Source organism: Vidua chalybeata, chromosome 1, assembly GCF_026979565.1.
Source record: "Vidua chalybeata isolate OUT-0048 chromosome 1, bVidCha1 merged haplotype, whole genome shotgun sequence".
In the NCBI taxonomy this organism is placed as follows: domain Eukaryota; kingdom Metazoa; phylum Chordata; class Aves; order Passeriformes; family Viduidae; genus Vidua; species Vidua chalybeata.
The window spans coordinates 82,839,821-82,851,626 of NC_071530.1; the positions used below are offsets into that span (position 1 = coordinate 82,839,821).

Consider the following 11,806-nt stretch of genomic DNA (forward strand, 5'->3'; position numbering starts at 1 on the left):
CAAAATCTGGCCACACAAACCCAATAAAGATATTAATTAACCACAAACTATGTTTGTGTTTAAACACCTTGGGTAGATAGTGGTTTTTGAATTCTATATTTTTTTTCCACTAAAAAAGATTTTGATTGGTAGATGATTTAGACAAGAAGATTAAAAAAAATGCTGCCGACATGACAGGATTTAGAAATATCCTAAGACTCTAAAATTATCTTCAGAATATGCTTTAAGTGATCCTATTGAACTTTCATTGTCAAATAACTCCATTTTAACATTGAGGAGTAAATCAAACTCTTCACCATCCTCTCTCTCCAGCAATCTCATGACTGCTCATCAAAACAAATCTTACTGCAATTCCCTACTGGAAAACTTAGCAACTGGCAAAATTACGCTACTAATTTGTTTTTAAGAATATAACCCAACACAGAAGTACAAACAGAGCAGATGACACTTGGCAAAAGTTTGAATTCCATTTATTTTCAAATTATGTTAGCAGCAGAGTTTTGTGGAAATTTTTTTTTCTTAGTGTTCATTTATTTGTTTCTTAATTTTTATAATTATTAGAATTTGGTTGTTCATTTGGTGGCCTTTTGTTTTTGTTTTTAGTTTTCTCTTGGGTTGTTTTGGTTGGTTTTTTTTTTGGGCCAGCAATTCTAAAAGATTATTATTACAATCACGCAAAAGACATAGATAAACTGAAAATCTGTATGCTTGGGATCCCATCATGTTCTTGAAACCATTCTGGAGTCCTTCATGAGCAAAAGGTTGGGGTATGAGAACAGACACAAGGCTCAGAATTTTAGAATATAAAATCACCTAGAATTTAGCAATCACCTAGCAACAGAAGAAAGAAGACACTTGATTTTTTTTTTAAATAGCATAGTAAGAATCTTTTTTTTTCCAATCTCAAGGTTTTTTTATAAATTAAGTTAGAAAACATTACACAATTGTTAACAATGCTAGATTGGCCTAAGTATCTTACGTAGACTTCCAAAACCAGTTTAGAGTGAGAAGACATATATTGCATATTGAGATAGCTATCAATTTTAAGAGGTAGATGACAATATTAATCTATTAGCACTACAGCTTTTATGTAAATATCATTAAATATTGTCTATACAGTGTCCCTATATTTGTAAGGGTGCAAAGAGAAGGAAAAACACTGCCTTTCATGTAAAAGCAACTGTATTCATCTAATCCCTTGGTCTACATCACCAGCTCTTCTGGAGATGCAGGTGGGGGGAATTGAAAGAATTAGGAAGGCAAGGAAAAAAAATAAAATCAACCCTATTAGTGTATGTAGGCAGAACACACCATCCAGATTGCAGTGAGGGTGGCTGAGCTCACAGCACAATCCTCAGCTACATTGAGTGGAATCAGTAGAAGCCCTCACAGGCAGAAAAAGAAGGATCAGAAGTCATGCACAGTAATTCCCATGATGCCAATTCAGACTCATTGCCTAATGTATTTAAGAAGGTGCTTCACTGCTGGAAAGGCACTTCTGCTCCTATTCACCCTGTCCATCAGACTTCTGGGTTACCATTAAGAGGAAAAAGCAGTAAGTAATAGCAGCACTGATGGAAAGGCTTTGTCACAGTGATGATCCAAGTGTGTTGCTAACCTGCCAGCATCTGTAAAATGTTGGCTGTTACTAAAAGCATCCATCTCAAAGTGTTAAAAGCACAGCTCAGTACAAAAATGGAATGACAATTTTCCTGTCCTTTGGATAGTCTTCAAATTTCTCAAGGTACCATCTGAAAAACAAAATAAAATCTGATGAGTATTGAGTCTTCAAAACACTGCTGAAGAAATGAAATGATTGTACAATGTGTTTAATTTAATCCATACACATTTTTGTCTTCAAACAAACAAAAAAAAAAGCCTTTATAACCTACTCTGGATAGAAAAATGGCATTTACTGCACTCACCCTAATGACATCTAATCACCAAATATAACTAGCTGCCAGTTGGTTTGGAAATCAAACCAATAGAGGTGAGATATGTCAGGGAAGGAATAACCCATTCTTTCAAAATGTATGGTATTACAAATACTAAGAATTTACACATCTTAAACTTAGAGAGAGAAAAAATAAAATCAAAAACGTGTCATTGCATAATAAGCAAGGGATGCTTCACACACTGGAATGAGAATCCCATTCTGCATAGAAACGTCTTTGGCTGCAGTTAGAATTTGGGTAATCAAACTGAACATGACAAACATTGCATTTGCCTTATTGCTAACACTCCTCAAAGACCATCACTATTTTCAAATCCAGACAAAAAAAAAAAAAAAAAAAAAAAAAAAAGCAGAGCACTATCAGATATTTGTTTACTCTCAGATAGCATGTTTACTCCCATTTTTGAATATTTATTAGTTCTTTTATTTCAGAGAAGCAGAACAAGTTCACCTGAGCTCCTCAAAGGTGCAGATATTCATAATATCAATAGTTAACTGCAAGATCAAAGCTGGAATAAACAGAACAAAACACACAATGCACGATAACCTGCATCTAGGGAATACAATTACTACCCTATTAACCCATTTCACTCATTTATTCTAATTTTTTTAAATAAACAAACTACACTAACATGTTTCTTCACTTACATGGATTTGCTATTTTTAGTTGCTTGGGGGTTTTGTCCTGTACCCCTATTCCATTTTCATGCATTTTTCCTTTAGTGTAAAAAAACTTCATTTAACAACCTTTAGCTTTTCTTGATGTTCTAAAAGAGGGCCATCAAGGCTTAAGATTGATGGAAACCAACCATGGAATTTGAGCCTGAAGAACATAATATACAAGGAGAGGCAGGAGAACCTGTCCTTGCTTCATCTGGCAAGGAGGAGACACTCAGAACTCAACTGGATGAGCCCTGGGCCTTGTGGTTTGCCACACACCAGTTGACTGGACACCACAACCTTCAAGTGCTCCTCCCAACTCAAGATACTCTGCAACTCTGCTCACTAATAGCAGGTGATAAAACAGGAAGAGATGGTCATAGGCAACAGGTTTGAAAGACTCAGGTTGGATAGTGGGAGAAACTTGCTCGCTGGGAGGGTATTACAGACCTGGAACATCCTACAAACAATGGGCAGGAAAACCTCTATTTCTGGAGGTTTTGAGGACTCCATAAGACATAGACATGTCTGCCCTCACAGTTGGTTGGTATTTTTTTTTCAACCCATTTTGTCCTTAAATTCATGTTTATTTCCTCTTATGCCACTAAATTTCAACATGACAACCAAAGCAGGAAGCTGAAAATAACCAAAATAAAATTAACATGTTCAAATTCTTTTAAGCATGCTATTCCTTAATGAGAATCCCTTCAGGAAACAAGTCTCCCCAAACTATGGTCCTTCTTGTCAGCAGGAAAGCCACATTATAAATACAGTACATGAGCAGTCAGAATGTTTAGAGCAGAGACTTCATTAAATATCATCTATCAGAACTGTTTTCATAATGTCCATACAATTGATTATAGACAATATGATACACACATGACTATAAAGTGTGCCTGTTAAAGACAGCTTGGGTGATTTTCAAAAATTTATATATTAGAGAAACAAGTTTGAGAAGAGAAAGTATAATATTTGATTAATTAAGATAATATTGATAAACTTGTCTATAATCTTCACAGATCCAGGATGTACTGTCTTCATTTAAACATTCTTTTGACCACCTTATTGTACTGTGTTTATGCTCTGTACTATTCTGCTGAAATTCTGCAGTACTTAATCTTCTCAGAGTATTCTCTATCATTTTCTGCCCTACAGCAGCAGTCTCTTTCACAAGACTTGCTCTGCAACATCCCTGTAGGATGAGGTATAATTTGTGAAATGGAAATGCAGTGGGGCATAGAGACGACCAAGCTGACAAGGCAGGAACACTTACTTGTGGTGTTGTCTTGCCCTTGAACCCAGGACGAAAAGAGTACACAATGCAAATGCAAGGCTTTCAATGGTGCAGCAGGCAAGGGCAAAGCCAAACCATTCCAGGATCTCTCCAAAAAAGTTGGCTCCACTGACATACTCAAACATTCCTCCTGAAAGCAGGACAAAGTTACTTCAAAATACCTTAGTAAAGATGTTCAATGTTACCTTTCTGTGCACCAAGTAGGAGCTATATCACTAATATCTCTATTTGATCTTTAAAGGCATTGGAGACAGCATTTTTCAGTTCAAGCTGTACTATGAAGGATCACTTCAGACCTCATTCTTAGACAGACCTTTTGTAGCTCCACTTTTCCTCTTTAAATAAAGAAAGAAAAGCAGATTTACTAGGATCAGAAGCAAGTGCATGCCTTTGTGAATAATTACTTAATGACATGTTCTTTGATCGTACACTAAAACTTTTTTAAAATATGTAGAAATAGAAGACATACTCCCCTTGAGTCCCAGAAAATACTGGGTTAGTTAGCCTACAATTTTTAATTTCTTTAAGTACTTTAGAAAATAAGTTAATTATGAACAATACTATTATTATGAAGTTCCAAATTTATTCTCTAGCTTACAAAGTTATTGCGCTTTTGTCACCATTGCTCATCAAATCTGCTGTTTCAGCTTCTACACTCAGTGAAAATTTGGCAGTCTGTGTTAAATCAATTGTATAGACAGTTGTGCATAAACAATTGGTACTCCAGCTGCTAGGAATTTTATAAATTAAGAATTTCGCCCTAATTCCAAAGTTGGTGCACAAATGGATAACATCTCAGCATGTGCTTTACCAGTGGGATTAAACAAACAAGTATTTGGAAATGTAATAAAGGACGTGTTTTGACCTTGCTCTAGTTACACTACTTTTGTGACAAAAGTGAAATTCTAGCACTTAAACTGGATAAGCAACATCAAAAAGATTGCCTCCTCCTGATCTTACAGCAAATAACATATTTCCTTCAGAACCATTTTGTACACTGAACACAGTATAGTATGTTCATATTCATTTTTTCACATGAGCACTTCAATTTACATCTATTAAAATTATAATCATTGTCTTCTTCTTGGTGAAAAATAACAGTCTACCTTATATATCTTAGTTCTTACAGTTTTATTAAAAAAAATAACAACTAAGAAAAAGCAACAACTAAGAAGAAAAATCTAGTGAGATAACAGAATTCAGAGGTAGTGTTATCTTTCTGCTCTCAGTGAGTGTAATGTACCCAGAAGAGTGCCTGTTTGCAAAAGTGATAATAAACCTTAACACTTCCATATAGGCTCCATAAGAAAGCCTTTCACATTCTCCATTTTCCCATGAAGGTCAGAATTTACAATGCCAAATTCATTTCAATTTCTGTCCTCTTTTCCCTGTGTCTCCCTTTTCAAAATTGCTGCTGTTCACCAATTACTTTAGGTACCTCCCTCTTATATCAGACATGAAATGGGTCACATGCTGAGTAATTTCTTCATTCCCCTGCTGCTCCTACACTGAGTTAATAATTTAGGTCTTTCTTCTCCACCCACCTGCTCATTCTCTGAAAAGTTGGGCAGTGCTGTTACATTTTTACCCCTTTTCAAAAATATAGCCAGTGTTGGTCAAGAAACCCAAAGATTTGCACAAGGCAAGTGATATAATGAAACAGATTCCTTACAGTATTTGGCTTAAGAGGAAAAAAAAAAGTTTCCCAAACCATAAAATCACTTCCTGTGGTAGAAAATAAAATGCTATTTCCAGTTGCCTCTTATATAACAAATTACTATATCCTCTAAAATACACCAAGCTTTAGAAGGCCATTTTCACACAGAATCATTTTAGGTTGGAAGGGATCTCTTGAGATAATCTTGTCCAACCACCACTGTTGAAGCAGGATCAGCCAGAAGAGGTTGCCCAGGACTATGCCCAGTCTGGTTTTGAGTCTCCCTCCAATCTCTCTGAGCAACCTACTCCACACCTGTGTGTTTGACCATCCCCACAGCCCAAAAAAAAAAAAAAAAAATCAGATATAAGTTTGTGTCCACTGTCTCTGGTCCTGTCACTAGGCACCACTAAGGAGAGCCTAGTTCTCTCTTCTTTGTAATATATAAACTTTGATAAGATCTCCCTTGAGCCTTCTCTTCTCCAATCTGAACAGTCCAAGCTCTCTCCACCTCTTCTTATATGAGAAATACTTCTTTTTGTTGTGTTAATTTCTGTACCATTTTACTTACCTCTTGGTATCTTGTAACCAGTTTCCCCAGGTTTTCTCAGATTTCTGAGAATATGATCAGAATGAATATTGATGGCCATGCCAATCAACCATCCTAAAAAACCTATGGAGAAATATTAAAAATACTATATTTAGTGTACTGTGTTTGTTCAGAAAACAAACTACAGTCAGATATCACATTAGGCATATTGTCTCAAAGCAGTAGTAATGTAAGCAGCATGAACAGTTCTGGTGACATCCTGCACAGTCCCAGTCCCACACTGTGCTCTTCAATCAGTAGAGCTCACAGTATCAACAGCTCCCTAGATGGGAAATAGCACTGTAAAAATGAAGTTTATTCTTATTTGCTAGACTTATATAAATGTATGTATGTTCATATATGCAGATGTAACGTGTACGTTTCCCTAACTTCGACATAGAAAAACAAATATGCTAAAATTTTACACACTGAAACAAACAGCCATTTTTAATCTTCCCAGAGGGACACATCTTAGCCCCACTCTCCTTTTACTGTTTTACTGATAGCGTATCAAAATTTCCCCAACAGATTTCTGTGCAATAAAAGGAATACAACTGTGAAGGAATTAAGGTACCATTTACTTGTGCCTTTCAGCAAAACGGTTTAGCCATTTATTATAGCCTTTCACAGAAACTGACATTGTTGTCACATTCTGCATCCTTATGTTGCCATGAGGGTGGGATAAATCAAAAGGAATTTAGGATTGAAATTCATTATTTTTATCCCTTGCCAACATGTTGCCTATGTTATCTTCTGTTGAAGGCAGCATTGCCTGCTGATCAGGAACAGATAAGGTCTATGTTTTGAGGTTAACGAGTGCCTCATCTAAGATTCTGTGATTAGTTTTTCCAACAAGACACAGTCTGGAGCATCCAGATACCTATCCATATTAGGAGAGACACTTGTAACCCACATCCCTTGCCTACAAGATGATAACCAGATTTGGACAAGGCATACATGCTCTTCAGGTTTGATGTGTGAAGAGAGCAGAGGTGACATGTGCTTAATTGCCTCATTGCCAGATAAAAAGCTTCATGCAACAGGTGAGATGCTGATGTTCTGTAACCTGCACCTTGTGAGTTACAGGTGCTGTTCTGCTTTGCAGAGCTGCTACTAAAGAAGTGTTTTGATGCACAAAAGAGTTAGCCATCAACATTCGAAGGAAGTAGTTGAATAGGGACTTAAAGGAGTAAGAAAAGACATGGCATGCTGCAAAGGGTTTGAAGATGCTAAAGCAAGCAAAGGAAGAAAGCAGTTTGCAACTAAAAGTTCAGATACATTAGGAAAGGACACAAGGGTGAGGCACAGAGGTGTTAGTGTCCTATTTGTAGCAGTCACCACTTCAGGGTATCACCAGCTTTCTTGGTAAATTCACAAGCTCTTTATTGGCACACAGGTGTAAAGTTCATGCTGAAAGATTATGACTTTGTTCTTGGTTTGCAAGCTCATGGTTCTGTATTTGCAGCAGAACAGTCCTGTTTCCTCTGAAAACAGACAGGTTCACTTAGTGGTACTAGAAATATATATAAGCATATATTTCAAACTGGTATTATTTGGGAAAAAAACAAACAAACAAAACCACAAATACAAATCAAACTAATTCATTCACAGAAGTATTCATAACTGAAAGCAGATGAACCTAACTAGTGTCATTTATACATTTGCATCTTTCAGAAATCCTTGAAACTTAAAAAAAAAACCAAAACCTGCCCAAAAGAACCCAAGGAAACTTGAGCAACAAGTCTTATTAACTTGATTTTTTAAAAGATATTTGATTAAGGAGGAACTGATTTATAGCTCCTTAATCATTATTCATTCACAGCACTGTATTGAGATATCTTTCAACTAAGGTACTGAAAACAGCGCCTGCCTGGCTTCAGTCTTGAACAGTGTTGATCAAGAAATCTCTTAATCTTTTTTTTCTTTTGCTGGATTCTGATTTAAGGAAAGTGGAAATTTTAAATCACCAAGAAAATTTCAAATCTATTCTAGTGTCCTCTGAAGTCATTCCCTTGTACCTCAATTTCTCTATTTTTAGCGCACGAAGAGAACTGCCTCCTGATCTTGGCAAGAGAATCTACTTATATTGAAATTTCTTCAATCTTATATTCATGACAGCATTCAGCACAGTTGTCCTCTATGTCATCCAAAATAACACTGGAATAAAGCCAAAAAATATATTTTTTATTGTTGTAAAAGGCTTGAGAAATAAAGGAGAAAGACTAACTTGCTCTGGCTACAGAATAACGAAAAGAAGGGTACTGACTCAGATCAAGGATCTACACAGTCCAGTACTCTGCCTTTGATGAGGCAAAATATTCTGGTTTATTTTCACATGAAAATGATCTTTCTGTAAAGATTTCATTAGGAAACGATACTATCATTTTGACAGTAGGCAAAAGTAGATGCCTAGGAAACAAAAAAATTGAGTAAATAAAATACTTTGTCACTAAATATCTTAGTCCTTTAATCATATCCATTGCTTCAAGTATAAATGTAACCTCACTTCCCAATTGGGAGTTAATGATCAACCCTTCCACCCCTTCCTTGTGGGGCCAGTTTTGTCATTTGACAAAGCCACTCCTCAATTATAAGGGCAGCTGGATTGGTGCTTGTGTGTATCCAGTGTAGATATCCTGACACCAAGGACTTCTAGCATTTACCACGGTATGTCAGTAGTTAGCAGCTATCCTTGATAGATTTTTCACTCCACAAATTTGTTACTTTGGTTTAATCTACATGTTACACAGAAAAGCTTTGTTTCTTCTAAACCTGCATGTTGCTGGTTCCCTGTAGGGCTTCAAGCTTCTATGAGGAAAAAAAAAATACATGACCTGGATTTACTTAGCTGTTAGAGAGTAAAAATGACAATCAGATCATCTAGCACTGCAGAAAGAAGTGTGAGTTCACAAGTTAAAAAGCCTTAAGCTACACCAATGAGAAAATTATGAGAAGACTTTTAAAATGGCATTGGAGATACTGTGGAATCACAATAAAAAATTAAGAGCTATGAAGACAGAGGAAAATGACACCTGATGTTCTCATAACATGATTTAACTCACCTGTAATGAAGCGTGAGTCGCCCAGCCAGCCTGGAGGGTAAGTTGCATAGGTGGTTAAGCTTCGGCCCTGCAAGTACCCGTTGAAAACACAGAACAGAAGTGCTAACACAAAAGTGAAAAACGGCGTTGGTTTTCCTTCACGGATCAGCAGAGGAAAGATGAGTGCCCTATAGAAAACAGAGAAAAGAAAATGTATTGTATTAACCACAAAAAAAGATAGTTTTGAAGTCCAAACATTGTCCACACTACCCTACTTTACAAATTCTCAGCACCAGCTCTTGGTGTCTGTTTGAAAGGATAGCTGCACTTGCTTTAACATCTAAAACATTCTCTTTTTTTTGCCTAGTTGGAATTACAAGACCAGTGCTCTCTACCGTATGGCAGAAATTTTGAACTTTGCATCCAAAGCAATTACTTTGGTGAGAGGAATAAAGACAACTGATATTACGCACAGTCCACATTTGTCCCTAAATCCTCAGTTGTATCATCAAGCTTTCTGAGATGAAACGAGGACCCCTCTACTAAATTCCCCCAGCATTTCCAGGGGGAAAGTCAATCCCCTTTAAATTAACGTAATTGACCTCAGTTTCCTCCCTACTTTGTAAGCCAAAACATTAATTGCTTCACCTTGACAGTTTTGGTCAACTCTATGACACCTCTAAAGATGTGACAAACCCACAATTGCCATCCCATTTGGGAAAGGAATCTTGATTGCTTTTCCTGGGAAATTATGCAAGCAAACAAACTAGCTCCAAACAAGAAGAGCAGGTGAATACTCTTGTGCTCTTTCTTGTGGAACTAGCCAACTCCCAATTGTCTATTGATTTAATTATGATCCATAATGATACAGAAGCAGGATCACGGAAGCCTGAGCATTCTTCACGTGTTTTCCATCTACCCAAGAATGACTGCTTCAAAATAGCCTTTCCAAAGGAAGTCCAATTCTAATAGCTTTCAAGAAAGGGTAACAAATTCATCACAGGATTATTTAAAGCATGTAATGCTACAACAAACAGAAGAAGATAACATAGAACGTTCTTCCAGTTTACATTCACCTACAGAAGAGTCCCTCGGGTTTGGCAATAGCAACAAGCAATTGGAAAAAAAGAAATTGCCTCACATTCCTAGCTATTCCCAAACTTCAAGGATGAGTTAAGATCCCATGTAAAAGCTAATGTCTTTACACTTAAGAGGAGAAAAAGGGGGAGCAAAGACACAACTGCAGGTTTTCAAAGGCAACCTCCAGGCCAACCATATGTCATATACCTCCCCACCACAAGGCTGCTGGAATACACTTGGTCAAAAGCAAGAGCTTTTCTCAATAAGCACCAGAAAATAACATCAGTCGCACAAGTGGCTTAAAATAAACCTGACAAATCTAACCTTTCTGTCTTGGAGACTAATTTACTTGTGGAGTATGACAAGTAGCTACTGTCCACGACTTGAAGGGAACAGCAAGATCACACCTGGGCTCCAACTCAGCTGCCTTCTCCAAGTGTTTTTACAAAGTGCCTGAATACTATTGACTACCTGGAAACATAGGACACTCAGCCTCAGCTTTGCCAGTACTTTAATGAATCATTGAATATGCTGAGCTGGAGGAAACACACAGGGTTCATCCAGTCCAAGTCCTGCAACGAATGAATGTTATGTTGAAAGACAATGTTGAACAATATAATTAGAAAATAGCTATTGTTTAGCAACATCAAGATTATATCACTACACAGTGCTGACCTTTCCTTGTTGTAACACTGTGACCTTAAGACAGCCTGGTCAATCCTTTGCCGAAGCGGGAGTCACCACGAGGTACAGCAGCATCAGCACAGGGATGAAGCGGCGCGCTGCGGGAGCGCCAAGCGCTCCGTTTGCACGCCGGAGCATCGCAGCGCACAGCACAGCGCACAGCACAGCGCACACAAGGGAGCCGGCACCGCATCGCCACAGCTATTTACCCAGACACCATAACAACACAGGACATATCTTAGCGTAGCGAAGCAGAAGGGACTCCGTAACTATTATATTAAGCAACACACGCTAATTAACAGAACCTCGACCCCTTCGGTCGGGAAGCAGCGACCAAGGATCTCTAAGAAGACCGATCCCTTCTCCTGCCTCCAGCATGGCAGGGAGCCCCGGCCATCCGCCCCAGCCCCGCCTGTGCCCGCGGGCAGCGCCGCCCGCCCGACCCCGCACCTGTGCGCGTAGTGCAGGAGGAAGCAGCCCAGCAGGACGCGGTTGGGCCGGGCGGCCGCGACCGCCCCGCCACAGGCGACGAGCCCGATCGGGACGAGGAGGGAGGGCAGCTCCTGCAGCGCCCAGGCGGGGCGGGCGGGCAGCAGCCAGCCGAAGCGCCGCGAGGAGTACCGGCCGTAGGGCATGGGGATGAAGCAGAGCAGCAGGGCGGAGGCGGCGCCCAGCGCCATCAGCCCGTAGGAGGAGAGCTCCAGCAGCCGCCGCTCCTCGGGGCCCTCGGCCCGGCGCCACAGCGCGCACACGCCGCCATCGCCAGCAGAGCCCATCGCGCTCCGCCGCCTCGGTTCATCTGGCACCGCCGGCGCCCGCCGGGGGCATGGCCGCCCCAGCCCCGCCT

The 11,806-nt window shown here is 39.1% G+C and overlaps 1 protein-coding gene across 1 annotated transcript; it reads right to left on the minus strand.

The window, feature by feature from the left end:
• Nucleotides 1-453: 453 nt before the first annotated feature.
• SRD5A1 (steroid 5 alpha-reductase 1) lies at nt 454-11,792 on the minus strand. The gene is made up of 5 exons (XM_053964362.1): nt 11,410-11,792; nt 9,217-9,383; nt 6,137-6,238; nt 3,888-4,038; nt 454-1,751 (listed from the first exon to the last, which is right to left on the minus strand). The coding sequence occupies exons 1-5, from the start codon at nt 11,733-11,735 to the stop codon at nt 1,685-1,687; spliced, it is 813 nt and encodes a 270-aa protein (XP_053820337.1). The 5' UTR covers nt 11,736-11,792; the 3' UTR covers nt 454-1,684.
• Nucleotides 11,793-11,806: the final 14 nt, after the last annotated feature.

Coding starts and splice junctions, on each gene's coding strand:
- SRD5A1 (XM_053964362.1), bottom strand. CDS start 11,735: ATGGGCTCTGCTGGCGATGGCGGCGTGTGCGCGCTGTGGCGCCGGGCC. Junction 4,039..6,136: donor TGGTTACAAGATACCAAGAG/GTAAGTAAAATG, acceptor TCCTGCTTTCAG/GAGGAATGTTTGAGTATGTC. Junction 1,752..3,887: donor AGGGCAAGACAACACCACAA/GTAAGTGTTCCT, acceptor TTTGTTTTTCAG/ATGGTACCTTGAGAAATTTG.